General features: G+C 40.7%; 1 protein-coding gene across 4 annotated transcripts in view; it reads right to left on the bottom strand.

Moving 5' to 3' along the window:
- Window positions 1-23,504, bottom strand: part of AMBRA1 (autophagy and beclin 1 regulator 1) — a 187,842-nt gene that overhangs the window by 44,422 nt on the left and 119,916 nt on the right. For all 4 annotated transcript variants that reach the window (XM_074230552.1, XM_074230551.1, XM_074230550.1 and 1 more), the window contains 2 exons: window positions 5,349-5,537; window positions 4,537-4,691 (listed from right to left, as the gene is read on the bottom strand). In XM_074230552.1, coding sequence (XP_074086653.1) covers window positions 4,537-4,691; window positions 5,349-5,537 — 344 coding nt within the window. The remainder of the gene's footprint in view (window positions 1-4,536; window positions 4,692-5,348; window positions 5,538-23,504) is intronic.

A 23,504-nucleotide genomic window follows, 5' to 3' on the forward strand; every position in this document is an offset into this window, starting at 1 on the left:
TCACTTAATCCCAATGTAGGCAGTCAGGAATGCAGGCAGGCAGGCAGGCAGGCAGGCAGGCAGGAAGGCAGGAAGGCAGGCAGGCAGGTAGGCAGGAAGGAAGGAAATGGAAACAGTCCTAGACATAAGGACACTTCACCTTCCTCCCTAATTGCCAGACGGGGTCTTAAAGAACATCCCAAAAGCCTGCTTAGGAGATCTGAAAAATCACTCTTCAGGAGGACTGATAGAAAGCAAGGAGCTGCTGGGAGCCCTCCGTAGGATGGCAATGGACTAATTTAATTACAACAAATCTCTTCAGTCCAGACTTCTCCAGATAGATACCTTCCCTGTGCTGCCAGCCCTATAGTAGAATATACATTCCACCATCTCAACTTCTGCTCTGGGAGCACAGCCAGTCACAGCCCTAAGGCAACTTCCTCAGGCTACAGACACCAGCCAGAAGCTGTACCAAGGCCAGGAAGTGTGAGCTGCGCCTAGAATGCTAAGGGAGCTTTCTTTGCCAAAAAAGTCTGGAGGTATCTGTTAGTAACTTCCAATTCAGCTCTTGTTTTTCAAAGATTTTGATAATTTATATCAACTGGGGAAGGCTGTGAGAACATTAGTTTTTGGGTCCCTAGGTGGGGAAAAGCAGACAACACCCTTCATCTTCTAACATATTGAAGTTAAGCAAAAAGGAAGAATGGCCTAACTCAGAATATATTTAACCTTGAAGAGTAGAAGGTAGGAAGCACTGGCTGAGCTTGCTAAGAAGCCTCCATGGAAATGCTAGATGCTTCAGGCCCTGGGGCTTTCTCTTTGGAGGCTGATGGGCATCTTAGCTAGAGGACAGAAGTCACTGACTCCAAATCTGGTTCTGCCATTTAATACCATCTTAGGCAAATCCCTTCACCTCTCAAAGCCCATTTTAACATCTGGGGATAGATAATGCTGACCTCTTAAGGCTGTTGAGGCAAAAGCAATTTGTTAACCTTGCTGTACTACAAAAATGGGAACTAATTTTTTTATTTTAAGTACTAAGGTTAAGAGTGACTTGCCCAAGGTCTCACAGCTAGGCAATTACTAAATGTCTGAGGCCAGATTTGACTCCATGGATGATACTCTATTCACTGCACCACTTAGTTGCCCCCTAGGGTAGGAACAGAAACTAATTTCACTGCCTGTCTCTAGTCTAACAGATCAATTCAATCTGCCTCCATTCAAACTTGACTTCATCAGAGTACACAGGTGGACCTGGATTATGGAAACAGGGTCTAAATTGGCAGGCCTCACAGAAGAGAAGCTCCAAGGACAGACTCGATTGGGAACCATATGTCCAGCTGAATAAAGCTAAGGAGGGTGACACTGGGTGATCAATTCTGTCACATCAATGCTATCGGTCAAGTCAGAGAATTGCAATCTTTGTTAGTGGAGGAAGCAATTGTCATCTATTAAAGAAAAGGAAACTTTTCTTTATTCAAGTCACATTAGCCATCATTCAGGGGATAATAAACCTTGTGAAGAAGGGTCCTATCATCTGCACCACCACCAATCACTAATGGGTCAGCAATGTAGATGAGCTGAGGGAGAAAGAGGAGGTGTCAACAGCCATGCCACTTATTAGATTTAGCCCCCCAATTCTAGTTCTCTAGGATCATCTTAAAACCTTACACTTCAACATGAGCTCTTCCTCTTGACTTTTCCAATCTCATTCACAAGCCTTCCATATCTTTATCTAACAAAGTGACAACAAAGTTCAACAGTACAGGGTCAAGGCAAGGGCCTGGACTTCAGTTCACATTTTTCTATCTTGTCCCCAAGAAGAGTATGAGAGACTGTTTTCAATATTTTGCCAAAATCAAAGGTAGATGAAAAAACTGGGAGAGGGAAATGAGTCTGGTAGGGCCTGTGCTCTCCCCCTGCTACCTCCCCTACCTAAACACATATGCTTTATATATGTCTTTTGTTTTCACACATTAGTCTTTCTAAAAATCCAATCCTGATTAAACCATATAGGCTCTCAGTCTTTACTGCCTTTCCAAGATGGTCACTCACCATCTTTAATAACCCATTCATGGCTTAGCCTGGAATCAAAGTCAAAATGGTGGGTCTAAACAGTTTGCCAATTACATTCTCTTCCCTTTCTTGGATCCAGAACTACCCCTCTTTTCTTCTCCACAATCACAGACAACAGTTGCTCAGCAATAACACCTCTCAGTTCTTTCAATAACCAAGGATAATTGACTTGAACTCATAAAAGATAGTTATGAAATATCTTCCAACCTCCCTGTTAGGCATATTTTGTTCTGTCCTTTCCAAGCCAAGATCTTTCTCCTTGGCAAAGAAAACAAGGAAAGTGAGAGTTGGACAATTCTGTTGTCTTTGGAGTTGGTTGCTATGATTCCATCTGTTCTAGGCAGTGGTCAATCCCTCCAGTCTTCCCCACCGCTAGATCCTTCTTTTGGCTGACCTTGATTTCCATTATCAGTCAGACCCTAATCCCTCAGGACCTTGTCACATACTGATCCTCCAATGACTAACCTTGTTGGTTCTCCCGTGTTGGTCTTTTTAGACAAGCTTTTCTAAACCTCACATTAAAATAAGGTCAACAACAGCACTTACTTCCCAGAGTTGTGAGAGTCAAAAGAATAATTGTAAAGAACCTGGCATATAGTAGGAGTTTTGGACATGTCAGCTGCTATTATTGTTATTAGTGTTATTCTAATGATCTGCCTCTTTGGAATTTCATTCTTGAGATTTTTCTCTTGAGCTGACGACCCCAGCAGAAGTTTGGCCCATGAGATCTATGTCTGCTTGCTATGAACTCTTTGCAGCCTCAGGGTCTAAGGTCTAGAATGGGTGCTAGACTCTGCCTCAACTTCTTCACTTTATCACAAATTTGGAGTTAAAATGGTTTAAGGCCACAAAATTCTCATTATTTCCAATTCAATAACTCATTCTTCCTTGCTGAGTAGAATCTCCCACTGTTGATTTCTTCATGCTTTGAAGGAGGAAATTATAATTAAGGCAAGTAAAAAAAAACCATCAGCTATTTTATAGCAAATTTCCAGCCAATGTCCAGATAAATTAAATTCCCCCATCATTATGCAAACTGTGTGATTTATTTCCTGAATTCTTTATTTAATTCTTCTTTCTGTTCAGTAAAACATGTCTGTAGTATGTTCTGATGATGATGATGTCACTTCTGTTTGTGCCCCCATTTTCTTCACCTAAAACATTCATGTCCATATTTCTCCCCTGCCTCTGGTTCCTGGATTATATGAACATATCTTTTAAATATAAATGCTATTACCTTAATCTTTTTTAACCTATCCTGTTTCTTTTGAAGATGGATTCTAACCTTTGCAGAGACCTATTGCAGCCATGAGTTTCACCAATTCTGAGGCCTGAACTGCTTCCTTGTGTTAGGATCTACAATAGATCTTGTTGATCACCCCCACTTTGTATGTCTGTGTCCTGGCATTTGAGGCCATGAACTTTAGTCCTCACTCCTAAGATTTTGTCTCTTATAAACTTCTGGGTCCCTGGGTCATGTCTCTGATATCTGCTATGAATAGTAGGGCCTGGATTTGTCTTTTATTATATTCATTCAACAAGTATCCACAATGAATTCTTTGACAGCACACCATGATCCATGCTATTAAAAAGTGAGAGAGTTGGGGTGGCTAGGTGGCGCAGTGGATAAAACACTGGCCCTGGAGTCAGGAGTACCTGGGTTCAAATTCGGTCTCAGACACTTAATAATTACCTAGTTGTGTGGCCTTGGGAAAGCCACTTAACTCCATTTGCCTTGCAAAAAAAAACAAAAACTAAAAAAAAAAAAAGAAGTGAGAGAGACCCTATATAAAATGTTTTTGCTCTCAGGTTTCAGGTTTCTCATTTGGAAAATGCAGGCTTTCTAAATTTCCTTCTAGAACTGACATCCATGTGACATATCTTCCCAGTGGGGAGGGAGGGGCACTGATGAGGGGTAGGCCCAGGCTGAGAGGTCTCCATAAGGACCCCAAAGTGGGGAAGACAAGTCTACACTAAGGAAACAGGAAGAAGGGGACTGCCTTAATTAGGGAACTATTATTGGGAGGTTCCTTTTTACCTGGTGACATGGAGAAAGGTATGAGAAAAGTACCTCATCTTCTATCAGGACCATAACCCAAAGAATATTTTGTGGAATATCATCTATCACTTTTTTTTAGCTTATATCTTTAAAAAATCCTTTTTTTTTATGATAAACATAAATATTTCATGGTTCCTTGGCAGTCTAGTCTTCAGGAACACAGCCTTCTCTTTGAGGAAAAGTTGGAGAGGAAAAGGAGTTGTACATTTCCAAAGATAATCTCATCGTTGTGACCATCGTAGGTCTTAGAGAACTCCTGCTAACCCTCTGAACAACAGAACCCAACAGCTTTTATGGGACTGAAAAGAACATCCTCCCAGCACCAAATAACCACAGATGGCTGGGGAGCTCACCAACCCTTGAAATTCTGCAAGGCCTAAGAAAGTTGCCATAAGCTACTGCAGTGAAATGGCAGGACTCACCCTCATGGAGGTCTCTCCACCATGTGGCTGTTGTAGCCTGAAGACCTGAGCCACCATGTGCTCTGCAGAAGGGTGTAGCAGGATCCTGCGGGAAGCCAGTCCAACCATCACGTACCGCCCCATAGGGGAGAGGCTCACAGAAATGGCATTGGGGCCTAAGGATGCAACACAGCAATGAGTTGTGGGCCTGGTCTCCATCTCTCTTCACTGCATGTCTCAATCCCTCCCCAAATCTTCCCAAGAGGACTCCCACCACAAAACCTGAGTCCAAGCTCTACAGTGTTAAAAGTACTGATGTCACTTTAAGAACGAAGGTCAACAGAGTCAGATGGGAAAGGGCACATGGCAGGTCAAGATAAGGAAAGATAGGATATTAGGAAAAGGGAGAGATGTGGAGTCATATAGGAATTGGGTTCAAATCCTGATTCTAGGGCCTTTGATAGTGCAGCAAATAAGAGAGCTGGTCTGGAGTCAGGAGGATGTGGGCCTGAATCCACCAACCTAAATCAGGGAAACCAATGCATGAAGTATTTACCTCCCAGGCTCCAATAAGGGATTGTACGTAAAGTACTATATAAATATCAGGGATGATTCTAATCCTGACAAGAGCGTGGGCTGCCTTGTGACGCAGTGAGCTCCCTATCACTACAAGTATCCAAACTGATAGTGAATTCTATCCAGGACATGGGAACACAGGAAAGAAGGAGGAAGGAGAAGGCCCCAGAGATCCCTCCCTACCCTAGACTTCTAGCTTTCTACCCAAGCAAGTCTGAGGCTATACTCCTAGGCCATGCTGTGAAGTTGGCCCTTACCGAATCGTTTGGTGTACAGCATCTCGCCCAGATTGTGAGGGGCCAAGGAGTACACTGCCAGGATGCCTTCATCAGGAAAACCTCGCTGACTGCTGGGGATGAAGGCTGCCAGGAGCTGGCCATCTGCTGACACGTCACAACTGGCATCATTGTAGATCTTGCAGTTCTGCACCAACACATTCACAGAGGCTACGAGAAAGGGAGGGAGGGGTAGGAGGGAGGAGAGGGAGGGGGAGAGAAAAGAAAAAGGGAAAGAGAGGGAGAGGCAGGAAGGGAGGGAGGGAAAGAGAGAGAAAAGGAGGGGGAAAGGAGAGAAAGGGAAAGAAAGGAGAGGCAAAGGGGGAAAGGGGAAGAGAGAGAGAAAGGGAGGGAAAGAAAGGAAGGGAGAGAATGAGAGAAAGCAAGGGAGGGAGAGAGATGAGGGAGGGGGGAGAGAAAGGGGAAGAATGAGGAAGAGAGGAGGGCATGGGAGAGAAAGAGGCATATTGGAGATAAGATGATACAGAAAAAGTTGTAAAATTCTTAAGAGTTCTACTGTCTAAAGTTCAGCCCTAGGATGTAAGAGGTACATTAAGGCCAAGTCCCAAGAAGAGATGCTCTTGGGGGAGCCACCTGCCAGTCAGAAGCCTGGCCATCTTGTAAGGCAAAGGAGCTGTTGTGTGACCTTATGGATTCTGCTCTATACTCTTCAGCCCTGCTGAGACTCACTTTCCCTACTAACATGAGGACTGCCTGACTACCTTCCCAATTCTTGTTATAAGCTGTACCCACCAACAGATTGACATTACCCTGGTTTGTACTGAGAAATATACATTTACCCCAAGGTAAAAAAGGGAATGGGGGTGACAGAAAAAACCATAATGAAACTAACAAGCCTTGTTACATTGGGGGTTCTCTGACAGGAAGAAGCAGCTTTCCTCTTGAAGGGAGTCTGAACCCAGAGGGTCGCTTTCTCTGTCACTGGCTTGGTTCTGCTACCAGCAGGCACTCCCTACAACTACAACTGGGCTGCCCTCAAGACGATGGCACCAATCATTCTCTAAAATCCCAGGTTTAGGACAAATTCCCACAGGGTTTTTTAAAGTAAAATGGGAAAAAATGAAATGCTATTTGGGGAACTTTTCTGTTGGAAAAGTCATTATGAAAAGACAAGACAACGCTTTTATTCTTCATTTCCCTGTACATTGCTAATAAAGCCACAGAGATGACAGAGCAGATCAAAAAAAAAAAAACCCATTGGAACAAACTAATTGAGTTGTTGTGCCAACTCCAATTGCTGACACCTACAGCAGAATTATGCACAAAATCAGGGAGGGACCACAAGAAGCATTCTGTTTGCTAACTAATAAAATAATGACAGCCAAATACTCATTGCCACCACCATTAGGCCTCTGGACTGCTCAACTTCCAACCTACCATCTGCTCTAGTCCTGTGGCTGGGTTTAGCTAATCAACATTGAGACTTTTTGCTCCTGCTCTGGCACTCACCCTCTCCCTCCATCTAGTGTGAGCTGGGACTACTGGAAAAGAATGAAGACAGACAAGTGGATGCAGGGGACTTTTCAACAGGCAAGGTTTCATCCCTCCTGCTGAATTACACAATCAAGAAAGTACCCAAGAAGCCTAATTGACACATGAAGGCAGGGAATAGGTTGGTGAGAAAAAACAGTATCAATCACAAAAGATTTGGAATTGGAAGTGACCTTATTTTACAGATGAGAAAATCCTGTGGATTTGAAGGGAATTGTGTGAATGGTGACATATACCACCCACTACATGTCAGGGTCTGCCTGCTTTCTTTATCATCTCCAGTGTAACCCCTGTTTATATATCATACGTGTCCACTGCCATTTGCATTATGTCTCCCATTAGTCTGGAAGCTCCTTGAGGACAGGGACTGGCTTTTGCCTTCCTTTGTATCCCCAGAATTAGCATAGGACCTGCAAATGTTGATTGACTACTAAAAACAATTAATTACTCAAAGTATATCAGACTAGTAGCTGTTTTTAATATATAAGCAAAGGATATGAATAATTAGTTCTCAAATGAAAAATTGCAAACTGTTAACAACCACATGAAAGAATGCTCCAAATCACTAATAATTAAGAGAAATACAAGTCAGGTGGTTAGGTGGCACAGTGGATAGAGCACCGGCCCTGGAGTCAGGAGGACCTGAGTTCAAATATGGCCTCAGACACTTAATAAAATCTCCTAGCTGTGTGGCCTTGGGCAAGCCACAAACATTGCCTTGCAAAAACTATAGGAAAAAAAAAGAGAGAGAGAGAAATACAAGTCAAAACAACTCTAAGGTTTCAGCTTTCACCTTGCAAACTAGCAAAAATGAGAAAAAATGACAACTGTCAATGTTGAAGAGATTGTAGAATGATAGATCTACTAATATACTGTCAGAGGAGCTTTCTATCTTGGAAAGCAATCAGAATTATGCAAATAAAGTGAATAAAATGCCCATAGCCTTTGAACCAGACTCTATTACTGGGCTTAGACACAAAAAGCTATCAATGAAAAGAAAGTCCTCATATATATCAACATATTTATGGTAGCACTTTTTGTGACAACAAAGTAGATATCCATCATCTGGAGAATAGCTAAACAAGTTGCAGCACATGAACGTAATGGAATATTACTGTGCTATAAGAAGTAACATATGTGATGAATACCGAGAAATGTGGAAGGATCTACATGAACTGATATAGAAGGAAGTCATTAGAGCCAAGAAATGACAAAAATCATTATGTAAACGGAAAGAACAACAATATACACACAACCAAAAGTCAATGTAACAAAATTATAAAGACTGAAGAGGAGTTGAATGAACAGATATGAGGGGACACTCAAAACACATCCTTTTGGGAAAGTCACAAAAGTTGCATATTACACCTGTTTTCAGACTTTTTCAATGTATTCATCAACTGGGCTGAGTGTTTTCCTCTTTACTTTTTTGGTTTTGTTTTTTTCCTCTTTAAAGATTACTATTTGTTCTATGGGACTGCTCTCTGGGAAGAGGATGACAGGGATACCTATGATCAATTAAAATACCTACCATCAATTAAAAACTTAGCAAAATCTAAGTTAACAGTCCCAAGTCCTCTGGCTCCCAATGAAGAGTTCCTCCCTTTCAGTCCCTCTGAGCTTTGCAGAGAATTTCACAGCTTACAATGCAGTCTCACATATGAAGTCTTGGTTGAATAGGCCAGGCTAGAGCAGGAGGCAGGGGCAGAGCTCATCCAAGGTCACAAAGCCAAGGCTTTAACCTCAATGTCCTGAGTCGAATATGCTTCTCTGCAGAAGCACTGCCTCATGAAAATTCACCAACTCTAATTTACACATTAGAAGTGACAGGGAAGGAAATAGAACTTTACTGAGTTTAAGATAGCTTTGTTCAGTTGTCATTTAATCATATTTAATGCCTAGGAAAAAAGTATGCAGTGGATATTTCATCAAGTTGGCTTTTCAATTTTGCTGCTGCATAAAGGCCATTATGTATTAACAAGAAAGAAGGATGCAGAGACATTCCACAATGAACGTCACCACCAAAAAGGATCTAACTGCTAGAATAGGTGACAGGTTAAGTCTTTTTTCCCCCAGAAAATTTACTATGTCTCTGAAAAAACAGTAATGTAGGAGAGTCAGGTTTCTATTTTGTCAGTTTTAAAATCAAGTCACCTTTTGAAATGCTAGAACGAGATGAAATTCAAAAGGAATAGATTTGAAGATCTATATTTGGATTAAAAAAAATAATCACATAAATACAGAAAGGCATTGTTAGAAGGAAAATGTTATATATGAAAAAAACATCCAAGGGACAAAATCTATTAGTATGAGGAAGAAAGGGGACAACTGAAGGGAAAAAAAATCTCAAGGCCAGATCTACAAGACAAATAGACAACAAACCAAAATATGTAAGAAGAAAAGATGAATATACTTCAAAAGAATAATGAGGAAATTTAAAGGATGATCAACAGATATAAATAAAAGTTCTCTCGAAAGAAGACTGACAAACTCTTAGCAACCATCTGAAATCAGGCCCTATCTCACTAACAAGAAGATAAGTGTACATCCAAACAAACTTGAGGTTTTACATTACCCCTAGCAATTCTCAATGGAGACAAAATAATGAGGTGGTCAATGTTGAAGGAGCTTTGCAGAGCACTGATGCATTGAGGGTGGTATGAATACCTACAAACATTTGGAAAAGTCATCTGGAATTATGTGAAGAGTAAATCAAATGCTCATACCCTTTGTCTCAGATTTTGCTGCTAGGGATATTCTCCAAAGAGGTCAATGACAAAAAGGAAGGCTCTATATACACCATAGTATTTTTAGTAGCACTTTTTGTGGCTGTAAAGAACTGCCAATAAAAGTCAACGTCCACTGATTGGAGAATGGCTAAAGGAATTGTGGTATACAAATGGAATGGGATTATTACTAGGCTATGAAACTACAAATATGAGAAATACAAAGAAAGCAAAAAATATGGCAAAGAAAAGACAAGAGTCAAGAAAATATACTATGTACATGCATATGTGTGTGTGTTTGTACACACACACACACACACACACACACACACACACACACACACAATGATTACAAAATAAATGGAAAGAAAAACAAGAAAATAATCAAAATGGAAGGTCACACAATTATCGTGATCAAACTTAACCCTGTAAAAGAGATATTAGGAAAAAGGGCCCATATGAATAAATAAACAGAAGCTAATTTTATGGTGATAAAGAATTGGAAACTGGGAGGGTGGGGGTGGGTTATCAGTCTGCTGAGGAATGACTGAACAAAATGTAGTCTATGAATATGATGGAATACTATGGTGCCATAAGCAATGATAATGGAGATGGTTGCAGAGAAACCTGAAGAAAACTTGCATAGCCTGATACAAAGTGAAATAAGGAGGACCAGGAGAACATATATAGCTAACAGCAATATGGTAAAGACAATGAATTTTTCAAGGATTTCCTATTATCAACATTATGACTAAACACATTTCCTCATAATGAAACATTCTACCTATTCCTAGAAAGAAAGCTGATGGGACTAAAAATACAGACTGAATTTTCTCTGAAATTTGTTTTACTTGCCCATAATTGTTTGTAATAGGTTTTATTTTCCTCATTTTCTGAAATAGAATCGAGAAAAAAGGGAGGTAGAAGGAAGATATTGTGACTCTGAAAATGAAATAAAATTGAATTTTTTTTAAAAGAAGAGATAAAAGAAGAGACCTCTTGCTTCAAGGCCAGATTTGAACACAGGTCCTCCTGACTCCAGGGCCAGTGCTTTATTCACTGCACTACCTAGTTGCTTCCATAAAATTTCAATTAAAAAATAAAAGGAAAAAAGCTAGAGTAGCCTAGAGTTAAATAAAGAGACACAGAATACAGAATGAAGGCAGTGATGACCCTATTGTTCTCTGACCTAATCAGATCATAAGTGGAGTAATGCTTTCAGGTCTAGGTGCCTTATTCTAGGACCAATAAGCTGATTTGTCTTCAGAGGACAACTACAATGATGATGTGCTAGCACTGGGCCTGGATTCAGGAAGATCTGAGCTCAAATATGATCAAAGAAACCTACTAGCTGTATGACCCTGGGCAGTTCTCTTAATCTCTATTCATTTCCTCATCTGTAAAATAGAGACAATAAAAATACCTATCTCCCTGGGTTGTCGTGAGGATCAAAATGAGGTAATATTTGTAAAATGTCAAAGTTTTAATGAAGATGATGATGATGATATATATAGAGACTATGTCTTATGAAAAAGCCATCTTTTTAAAAAAGATTCCTTTGTACCTGCCTGTTTATTCAATTCGTAGAAACAAGACACTTGGATAGATGGTACCAAGCATAAGGTCTAAGTGAATGTCGGTCTGTTTCCAGCACCTATTAATCATTCCTTACAGTTTTCCAGAAGGTTAAAATTTATGTCAAGAATTTAGGCCATGGATATGTGGGGAGAGGGAGATCTATTTGCTAAGCTTGCATATTTAAATGTCAAAAAGACCTTGTCCCAGATTCCAAGTAACCACAGGTTATAACTTAATGGGCATGCATGTGATGGGGAGGACCTAGTTCTGGGAGGTCTCACAGATCATGACCTAAGGTTTTGTATAAGATAAAGGAATCTACTTTATAAAAAGAAAGTTGAGAGCCCTCACTGTAGTTGGCTTGACACTTTCTTCATAAGCTAGTCAGAGCTAGTGGTATTTATGCTGGTAGGTTCAGTAGCTAAATCAAATCTGGAGAAGGATGGCTGTCTTTCAGTTTCTGATGGGCTACCAATGCTGCTTGGCCCCAGAGAGAAGAACTAGGAGTAATAGAAAGTTGCTTAGAGACACATTTCTGTTTGATGAAAGGAATAATTAACCCTTAGAAAAAAGTGAAAGGGGCCAACTTGGAAGGCAGTAGGTGCTTCCTCACTGAAGGGTGGGTAACCATTTGTTGGGAATAACATAAAAAGGACCCTTTTTCAGATGCAGATTGGGCTACATGACTTTAGAGGTCCTGATAACTCTAAGCAATATCACAGTAGTCACTGTCTTCGATTCTGGGATAAATTTTCAAGAAAGACTTCTAAGGGGCAGCTAGGTGTCGCAGTGGATAGAGCATCAATGCTGGAGTCTGGAGTACCTGAGTTCAAATCCGGCCTCAGACACTTCATAATTACCAAGTTGTGTGGCCTCAGGCAAGCCACTTAACCCCACTGCCTTGCAAAAACAAACAAACAAATAAATAAAGGACTTCTAATAGAGGTCCATACCAATGGGAATGGGAGAGGATCAGTCACAATTGTACAAAAAGCCCCATGCAGGTAAATAGAAAAACTTCTATACTTCTACAAGGGGAGATTCCATGATAAGGCAGTCTTTCAGTTGACTTCAGGGCTGTTGAAAAGAAAAACTGCTTCCTTCTCACTATAAACATTTCACAACTCATTTCATTGTTGCTATGTGTTTCTGAGAGATGGATGCAAATGTTACTGAAGAGAAAGTTGTGACTAAGACAGTGAGTTCTCTTAATGCTAGGGCATTAAGTGGGTGGGTGGGGTTCAGGGGAATAGGACTGTCTTGGAATGAAACAAGACTAAAGCAGCACAAAGCAGGAAGATAGGATTCTGGTTCTATCATCTCATTCAATTCCCTATGTGTTTTAAGAAAACCATTCCTCCCCTTTAGGCCTCAGGTCCCACCAGGAGAAAAGGAGTTAGCATTTCTTCCAAGTCCAAACCCTACCTGGAGACATATCTGAAAAATGAAAAGCATCAGGAACTGTAAAGGCCAACAAAGATGGCTTCATAGGGACATATTTTAATAACTAAAAAAAAAAAATCAAGAGTCAGGAGAACCATCTGTCCAAGCTGCTTGCTAAGTTCAGCTATCAAAGTGCTAAGAAACGGCTCAGAAATGACTGAGACAGCTTCATTAATTAATGACAAATAAATTTTAACATTTGATTCTTTTCCTGCACATTCACAACTCACTTCTCTTATATCAGATCTAATATCAGGGATAGCAGTGGATAAAGTCTGGAAAGATACTGGCAGGAAGTCTTGTCTAACTTTGGAAACATGGAGATTGGACAGACTGAGTAAGCTACTTAGGTTACTTCTGATCATCCTAGGCTAACTTAAATCTGCCCATAATTTAGAATCAGTCTATTCTGAGGAAGGGAAGATGATGTCAGACAGACTGCTTTTCTCAATTATCCTCAATCTGTGAAGTCCTTAAGAACTTTCCATTTTATGGTCAAAGGATATGCAAAGGCAATTTACAGATGAGGAGATCAAAGCAATTCATAGCCATATGAAAAAATGCTCTAAATCATTAATTATTAGAGAAATGCAAATTAAAGCTTCTCTGAGGTACCACCTCACACCTCTCAGATTGGCCAATATGACCAGAAAGGATAATGATCATTGTTGGAAGGGGTGTGGGAAATCTGGGACACTATTACACTGTTGGTGGAGCTGTGAACTCATCCAACCCTTCTGTTTTTATTTTTGTTGTTTTTAGATTTTTGCAAGGCAAATGGGGTTAAGTGGTTTACCCAAGGCCACACAGCTAGGTAATTATTAAGTGTCTGAGACCGGATTTGAACCCAGGTACTCCTAACTCCAAGGCCAGTGCTTTATCCATTACGCCACCTAGCTACCCCCATCCAACCCTTCTGGAGAGCTATTTGGAACTACACCCAAAGGGCAACAAAAATGTGCATACCCTTTGACCCAGCAATACCACTACTGGGTCTATATCCTGAAGAGATGAAGAAAAAGGGTTAAAAACATTACTTGTACAAAATATTTATAGCAGCCCTGTTTGTGGGGGCAAAGAATTGGAAATCAAGTAAATGTCCTTCAATTGGGGAATGGCTTAGCAAACTGTGGTATATGTATGTCATGGAATACTATTGTTCCATTAGAAAACAGGAGGGATGGGATTTCAGGGAAGCGTGGAGGGATTTGCATGAACTGATGCTGAGTGAGATGAGCAGAACCAGAAAAACACTGTCCACCCTAACAGCAACATGGGGGTGATGATCAACCTTGATGGACTTGCTCATTCCATCAGTGCAACAATCGGGAGCAATTTTGGGCTGTCTGAAAAGGAGAGTGCCATCTGTATCCAGATAAGGAGCTGTGAAGTCTGAACAAAGTTCAAGGACTATTCCCTTTAATTTAGGGGGAAAAAAAAGATATTGTCTGATCTTGCTATCTCTTATACCTTTTGTTTTTTCTTGTTGCTTTCCATGGGGGGGTTGGGGAAGAGAAGTAAGATTGGGGGGAAAAGTGTAAAACTCAAATAATATCTTTAATAAAAATTAATAAAAAAAAAGAACTTTCCATTTTATCTTTGGTTTTAAACTTACCATTTAGAAAAGGCAAAAAATTTCTAGAATTTATTTTAGAATAATTGTAGAAAAATTTAAGTTACTATCTGACAAAAACATATATATATATATGTATATATGGAATCAAGACTTTTTCCACTGAATATTTTAAAAACTGGAGCAATATTACTTTCAGTAATTCAAGTGACTCAGAAAATCTTGTACTAAAGACACAGAAATTTCCAAAGCCATTGCTTTCAAGGACTTTACTGTCAAAAAGTAGAGGTAATAAAAGTGACATAAATAACTGGACTAGAAAACAGAATGTGATGAATACTTAAGAAAGACATCAAGTGCTATGAGAATCCAGGGAGAAGGTCTGGGAAAGTTTGAGAAGGAAATAGTCTATTAGCTAGGAGATGTGAGTAAGGGGAGCCAAAGAAGGTGTGTATCTTAGATTCCAATGGTGTAAGCACAAAGAAAATAAGATATGACATGATAAATGTGCATCCAAACATCCCAAAATGGAAAACTTTGAGGTATCTGAGGAATAGTTTTTTTGTGGAGGAGGTGACATCATGAGGGTCTTTAAAGGAGAGGTGACTGAAAGGCAAATAGGACACAGGAAAAGGGGAAAACAGAAGTCCAGGTCCTCAGTCAGGAGATGGGGGAGAAGTGAGACTGTGATGAACTAGATGCATTCTGAACATCTCTTCATGTTCTAAACATATGAAGATGCAATGGCCTTAGTCATCCTGTGTAACTCTTCCACAAAATTTCCTCACAAGATTAACCTAGTGCGCTAAGTGTCTTTCTCTGAGCCTTTCATTATTTCCTGAATGCCAGTGCCATGCTTCGACTGGCCATAAAGGAGGTATTGCTCTCTGGGCCCACTTCTTTCCCAGTCATACAAGTTAACAAGGACACTTATCACATGTAAGCTATCTTTGTACTTACTATGTGGCATCCTTGGGCTACATAGGTGCCCATTTTTTCTTTGCCTTTGGGTCACCTGTTGTTGTGGTTCTAGTGTTCTTGGTGCTCTAGCACCCCCATAAGGTATTGGGTGTTCAAAAAAGATGGACTCTGCTGGCAACTTAGGATCCTTGAAAAGGCACCCACCAAATTCCCAAACGTAATCAAAACTTGCCCTCGGTTCAGTTCTGGGATCAGTTCATTGTCCGCTGGTGACCCATGAAATGAAGAGGCACATCTAATTGGAGTTAACTGGATCTGAACATTTGATCCTATTCAAAACATGTAGGATTTTTGGCATTAGCTCCAGAGAAGAAAGACGAAACCCTACATAAGTGTCATCTAGTCCTGTTTCCTCTCTTCTTTTGTGACTCATCAAAGCTAAATTCACAAAGCCTGAATGTCTCACAACTGCCTTCTCCTAATGGGGTTATTTTGTGCATTTTCTTATCCCAGGGATGGGAAATTTCACATTGGCACTATAAATAGACAGCACAGAAAAGAATACTGACATTTCAGAGTACTGACATTGGCTTGGCATGTTCCTTAATGTTTTTTCATGTTTGGGAAGGGCTGAGCAGTTCAGAACAGCTCTTTTGCAAACAGGCTCACCTATCTGTGAAAAAGCCAGTGTCCACATGTGGGTTTTAAGAAGAAAGGATGATTAAAGTTCTTCTATGGGGAAATTCTCACAAATATGGCATGTACTGACTTTCAGTACATTGTCCCTTTGTATGTTATTTAAGAATTTGATTTGTTGCTCAGGATGCCACAATCTCTTTGCTGCCTTGAGTAATGTCCTTAAGATTCTTGGCTCCTGGTTTATATCAAGTTATTGTCTAGTATTTCCAATACCCTCAATATGGTACCCTCCTCCTCCCCATTCATGACAGTCAGTTCTCTGTCAGAATATTTCCACGCTAAGTCTAGCAACAGATTAGAAATACTTGATGTGGCTATTAGAAAAATGATAGTGACTATATCAATAATGATGAAGAACATCCTTCTGCACCAATATAAAAATGTTTGGTCCTAAATGGTGATTCTGTGACTCTTCATGGAAGCGGAACCCAATAAGCTGAAAATAGCCCAAAACAGATGGTTAACAGAAGGAAGAGATCTTTGCTCCCTCTCCTGATATTGCTTGACCCAAACCAATGTAGAAGCCACACAAGGAAGCAGAGAGGAGGAAGGAAATCTCTCTCTCCTATTAAAAGATGCTAGGTCTCAGATACTGGATGCTTCTTCACTGATGTTACAACTGGCCACTGTGAGAGGAAAATTGTACAAGAAGTTAAACCAAACCACTTGTGCCCTGTAAAAGAGCCCCATACAAATGACAAGTCTGTTTCCATTAAAGAGGTCTGGCTAAAGAAGATTTCTCTGCCTGCTGCTTCCCTAATTCCAATATGGAAGGGGGAGCACTCAGCATAATGTTGTTTGATCTCCCTCCTATGGGTGACCCCCTAACATGATGATTTATACTCAGAGGCCTTCTGACTTTCTGCTGGTAGGAAGCCCAATGTGAAACAAGTCATAGGACTTCTCATTCAACTGACTGGAAGGTAGATCAGCAGGTAAGTCTGAAAGCTCCCAGCAGAACAAGTTAGGAAGGAAGTGATGAGACCTCACATGGATAAAAAACTTGCGATTTTAGCTCTCTTTTTTTGAATGATGCTGGCCTTGCAAAAGAAAAATTATATATCCCTAGGCAGCAGCCCTAGTAGATGGCCATCAAGATCCAAAGGGCTAAAGGATGAGGACAGTGATTTGGGCAGTGTATAAGAAAGGGAGGGAGGTGGTAGTGGTAAAGAAATGAAGTATTTTATAAACAGCTTTGAGAAGTCCCAGAAAGAACCAAGACCGACCTACAAGGGACAGCAGGAAGTCTGTTCCACATTCTGAAAGGGAATCTTTTGCTAATTATAAATAATCTCCACATGAAAATTTCTGAACAAGGATTGGAAGAGATTAGAAATACTGATGCCTAGAGGTGCAAATGGTTCTGCTTCCTAAGGGTTTCATAAATTATAAAGCTGCACATCATACAAAGATCAGGTTGCAATCCATTGCTGGTTGGTGAGATGCGGCTGGGGGGGGGGGGTAATTGGCCACTATAATGCTTTCCTCTGTAAATACTTTAGAAGCCCATCAGGAAGGCTGGAAGGGGCTTACCCAGAAAGGAAATAGCTCTCTTTTGCTCCTCTCCCAAGGTTATCTATCAGATTTCAGGAATGCTTCCTTTTTATTCCTAGTTTTTGGCTGCCAGTACAAATATTTCCAATGGGTTCTAGTCATTTGACTGGGGGAGAAACCCATCCCACTACACTCACTGATCAGCTGGGCCTACAAGAACCTTGGAGTTTGAGTTCTGTGTACCCACCCCACCAATCTCTAATCCCTACCCTATAAGAAGCAGTGATCCTAATGAAATTCCAGAGGCCTCTTCATTTATTTACAAAAATATAAAAATCCTAGAGATACAGAGCAGACTTTATTCCTTGACTTGACTGTGCAAGAAAGTAAATATTGACAAATCCATGCCCCTGTTGAGAAGCAAGGGACAGAGAAGAAAGGTCCCATGACAATTTTAAGTATCAATGATTCTTCCAGTACCCTCTGATCCAGAGAGACCCTACTAGGTCTAGGCCATAAGATTAAAAATTCCAACACCTACCAAAAGATGCTTATAATAGTATTTTTAGAAAGAGGAAAGAATTGGAAACAAAATAAATGCCCAATGCTTGGGGAATGGCTAAACAAGCTATGATATAAAAATATAATGGAATATTACTATGTTATAAGAAATAATGAATACAAGAAATTCAGAAAAGCTTGAAAACCCTTTTATGAACTGATGCAGGGTGAAGTGAGAAGAATCAGGAACACAACATATACAATGTAAATGCACTGTAATAAACAACAACAATGTAAATGGAAAGAAAAATCCTAACCTGAATTCTGCATATTTAAGACCTGCAAAATGCACTCTCTTTTTCTCAGCAGCAAGTGGGGGACATCACTGATGATGACAACATGCCTTGCTGATGAACTGAACTGGCTCATTTGTCTTAACTGCACCCCCCTTTTTCTTTTTTAATCTTTGTCATAAGGAATGTGTGAGGAAAGCTGAAAAAGATGTTAGGAAATGAATGTGATGTGAAAACAATATATCATAATATTTTTTAAAAAATCTTTCCCACAGCAGATAAGGACCTCCTCTATCATCTTAATCTCAAAGAACTTGCTCAAGGCACCAAGAAATTAAATGACTTGGGGCGGAGCCAAGATGGCAACAAGAGCAGATCCTGTCTTAGGAGCTCTCTCATAAATCTTCAAAACTAAGGACTCTAACTAAATTTTCGAGAGACAGAACACACAGAGGAACCCAGTGAGGCAGTTCTCCTACTCAAGCTAACCTGGAAAAGAGCAGAGAGGCTCTGCTCCCCGGGATTGGAGGGGTGGCCCACCAGAGCGAAAGAACTTCAGCCTCCCAGAGGTAGCACAAGGGTGCTGGGAGCCATGGCTCACAGCAGTGGGGGAGTGTCCTGACCTACACCCCAGGGAGCACCAGGCACAAATTGGGGGAACAGCTGGGGGACCTCTGCCAGAGCGAGCACGTGGAGCCCAGCCCTCAGGGCACACACACATGGCCACCACAGTACAGATCCAGGAAATAGGAGCCCGTAAGCAGGAGCCTCCAGGGCATGAGCCCACTGAACCTAGGGAGGGGAGTGAAGAGAGAAAGAGACTGCAGAGCTCTGTCCTCTGCCTCTGGAACAGGACTCTGAGGCTCTGACCACATTCAGATCCTGATCGCAGTCTAGGCACCCCCCCACCTCAGCCCCGTGGCAGAGGGGGGTGCTTATGGTCATTCACAGACCAGGAGGGAGGACAGAGCCCCACACACTAATACCCTTGTGGGAGTGTCCCAAAAGCTCAGGAAGTACCCCCAAAACAGGCTTTAGGCTGGGAAAATGAGCAAGCAGAGAAAAAAGAGGAACACCATTGAGAAATATTTTGCCTATGAGCCCAAGAAGGATCAAAACACTCAGTCTGAAGATGAGGAAGCACAAGCTCCTGCATCTAAAGACTCCAAGAAAAACAGAAATTGGGCGCAGGCTATGACAGAGCTCAAAAAAGACTTTGAAAATCAAATGAGGGAGGTAGAAGAAAAACTGGGAAAAGAAAGGAGAGATTCAGGAAAAACATGAAAATGAAGTCAGCAGCTTAGTCAAGGAAATCCAAAAAAAAAATGCTGAAGAAAATAGCATGCTAAAAACCAGCTTAGGTCAAATGGATAAAACAGTTCAAAAAGTTATTGAGGAGAAGAATGCTTTAAAAAGCAAAATTGGCCAGATGGAAAAAAAGAGAACTCTGAGGAAAACAAATCCTTCAGACAATGAATAGAACTCAGGGAGATTGATGAATTTATGAGAAACCAGGACTCAATACTTCGAAACCAAAAAAAAAAAAAATTAGAAGAAAATGTGAAATATCTTATTGAAAAAACAACTGATATGGAAAACAGATTTAGGAAAGATAATTTAAAAATTATTGGAATACCTGAAAGTCATGATCAGGAAAAGAGCCTTGACATCATTCTCACAAAGAATTACTACAGGAAACTTGCCCTGATATTCTAGAAGCAGAGAGCAAAATAGAAATGGAGAGAATCCACCAATCCCCCAGAGAAGGAGATCCCAAAACAACAACCTCCAGGAATATTATAGCCAGGTTCCAGAACTCCCAAGTTAAAGAGAAAATATTACAAGCAGCCAGAAGGACACAATTCAAATATCATGGAGCTGCAATCAGGATCTCACAGGACTTAGCAGCAACTACATTAAAAGCTTGTAGGGCTTGGAATATAATATACCAGAAGGCAAAAGAGCTTAGAATGCAATCGAGAATCAACTACCCAGAAAAACTGAATGTCCTCTTCCAGGGAAAAAGATGGACTTTCAATGAACCAGGGGAATTTCAAATGTTCCTGTTGGAATGGCCAGAGCTGAACAGAAGGTCTGATCTTCAAATACAGGACTCAGGTGAAGCATAGAGATTGGAGGAGAAGGGGAAAATATGAGGGACTTAATGATGATGAACTGCATGTATTCCTGCATAGAAAAATGACACTGATAATACTCATATGAACCTTCTCAGTTAATAGAGCAGGTAGAAGGAGCTTTTGTAGTTGAAGCACGGAGAAAGGTGAATTTGAAGATAAAATATGGTGTAAAAATGGAGTCAATAGAAAAAAGGGAAATGTAATGGAAGAAAGAAAAAGGAGAAAGGGAATAGGCCAAGATATTTCATATAATAAGATTTTTCTTTATTACAATGAACTATTGCAATGATATGGAAGGGGGGAAGGCAAGGGGGAATGAAGGAATCTTTGTTCTCATCAGAAGTGGCTAGGAGAGGAAACAGCATATATACTCAATGGGGTATAGGCATCTGGAGTAAGAAGGGGGGGGACAGGGGGAAGGGGGGGGGGATGTGAGTGATGGAGGAGAGGATGGACCATGGGGGGAGAGTGGTCAGATATAACACATTTTCTTTTTTACTTCTTGCAAGGGGCTGGGATTGGAAGGCCTGTCTGAGACCAATAGGGCCAGGTGGATGCTGGGCCTAAGGGGTGGTATGGGGGCTCAGGGCCTCTTGGCCCCAGAGCCGGGGATCTGTCTGCTGTGCCTCTCAGCGACCCTACAGCAGAGTCAGAGTGAAATGAGAGAGAAAATATAGTACACGGTAATGGAGAAATACCAAAGGAGGGAGTTGCGATCAGCAATGGCAATGGTGGAAAAAGATGGAAGTAACTTTTGTGATGGACTTATCATAAAGAATGTGATCCACCCACGACAGAGCTGGTGGTGTTGGAACACAGACTGAAGCACATTTTTATTATTATTATTTTGGGGGGAGGGGCAGGGCAAATGGGGTTGGGTGGCCTGCCTGAAGCTGTATAGCAGGTGATCCTTGGGTGTCTGAGGCCAGATTTGGACCCGGGTGCTACTGGCTCAAGGGCCAGTGCTCTGTCTACCACTTAGCCGCCCCTACTATTATTACTATTTTATTTTGGGTCTTTTTTTTTTTCGTTTTTTGGTTTTTTGCAGGGCAGTAGGGTTGGGGTGGCTTGCATGCCACACAGCTGAGTGATTGTTGGGTGTACGGGGCCGGATATGGGCTCGGGTGCTCCTGGCTCCAGGGCTGGTGCTCAATCCATTGCACCACCTGGCCATACCTACAATTATTACTATTTTTTTTATTTTAATTTTTTTCTCTCCCCTTTACTTTATTGCTCAAGTGAATCTATATTTTTTGGGGGGTATTTTGTTTACTCTTAAACAAGAATATTTTATTAATGTATAAAAAAGCATTATTTGTACAAAATGAGAATAAATAAATAAAAAAAAAGAAATTAAATGACTTGCCAGGTCTTCCTGACTCTGAGGCCAAGTTCACTCTCCCAATCATACTTTATTTCAAGGACAAATGCAATATTTTTTTTTAAATTAAAACAGGCATTTTCCAAAGCAGGATAAAAAATACCAAATCAAGATAAATTCCTGCCTTACTGGCAGTTTATCTGTCAGATGCCTGAAGAATCTACAACAATAAGAGTTCCAATGATAAATTCCAATAAAGAAAAATTAGCTAGTATAGTAGAATGGGTGAAGATCTGGAGAAAAAGTCCTATCAAGTGTGTAATTCAGGGAAAGATCCATTCTCTAGTCAGTAAGCTAGTGACTCCAGGAAGGAAAGCAAGGTTCTCCAAAATCACACTCTGACAATTCAAAGACATTTAAAGGAAGATACATACAAAGAGATCCAGTCAACCATGCAGCTGTTTTCTGATGAGGATGGATGAAAAAGGAGTCATTTAAAAGCCAGATATAAATCTGGAAGAAGACTAATTAGAAGGGGGGGGAGAAACAGAACATAAATGAAAAGGCTTTTAAAAGGTGTTAACATGAAGAGATGACAAAGAAAAAGAAAGTACAGAATTCCTCAAACCCTATTTTGCTCATTTCCAAACTGATTAGGACAGAAATAAAGTTTGAGGTAATGGTATAAAACCAGCTAAATCACAGGAAGTTGAAAGAGCTTGAGGTTATGATCTCAGAACCACCTTCAGGATTTTCTAAGTTAGGAAAAAAGGATACAATGTCAGAAAGCTAGAGATGAGCAAATCTTCTGAGTTGTAAAGAGAAACTATAAGTCAAAATCAATTCCTGTCAAAATCCATTCCTGGCAAAATTCTAGGGCTGAACTAAGAAAGCTGTGATTAATAAATTAGTCTTGTACAATGGAAAGGTCATAAGATGGGAAGCAAAGGGCCTGGGTTAGTAACCCAACTCTTCTATTTTTTAAGTAAATCTCAAGCAAGTCATTTAACCTCCTGTGGACCTATGATGCAGGACCATGCATGATCTTGGCTCTGATCTGATCAACATCTCCAGCAACGACTTGGCTAAAGATATTGTCTCATAGGAAAATGACACAAAGGTGGAAGTTCAGTTAATAAGCTAGATGAGAAAATTAGTATCTCCGGAGATCTTAGGCTTTTGGAAGGTTGGCTAAAATTTAGGATAGGATTGTGATTTCATTGGTGTATGGAAGCCCCAAGTAAGTAAAGCATCCTTTAACAAAGCTGGATAATACTTTTTCTATAATTTTTAGTTCTAAGAGAGTTGCCTAGAGCTTTGAGAGGTTAAGTGATATCTGCTTAGAGTTACAGAATCAGCATACATCAGAAGTGGTATTTGAACCTAGCTCTTCGGGGCTTCAAGGATGGCTCTCTAACTACTGAGCCATGTTGCTTCCATAAGATGGAATCAAAAAATGAAATTTAACAGAGAAAAATGAAAAGTACTACATTTGCCTAAAAAAAAAAAATCAACTTTAGAAACATATGGCAGATTCCAAAAGTACAACCAGTCATGGTTGTCTTAGTTGTGATAGCTTCAAGATTACTGCAGGGTGTTGGGGCATTGGTAGTGCAGGCTTTGAGGGCCTGTGACCCAGCTTGGGTAGTCACTTGCTTTATGCCAAGAAAAGGAGGAAACCATTCTGAAGAGAAGCAGGCTACTGGTTTGGAGAGAGAGATTATGATGGTTGGAATGAATGATTTGGCTCCAAAGACAGCTCCAGAGACAAAGGAGGAACCCAATCTGATCCCTTCCATCACTGACAAGCAAATAGTGGGCTGTGTCTGCACAGAGTTCTGCACATTAAAGTCATCTGGTTCTGGTTTTCCAAATGAGAGATATAGTGTTGCCCTAACTATGGAACCCATTACAAGCTAGTACCCCATCTGAGCCACTG

The sequence above is a fragment of the Macrotis lagotis genome, chromosome 3, assembly GCF_037893015.1.
Source record: "Macrotis lagotis isolate mMagLag1 chromosome 3, bilby.v1.9.chrom.fasta, whole genome shotgun sequence".
Classification (NCBI taxonomy): Eukaryota; Metazoa; Chordata; class Mammalia; order Peramelemorphia; family Peramelidae; genus Macrotis; species Macrotis lagotis.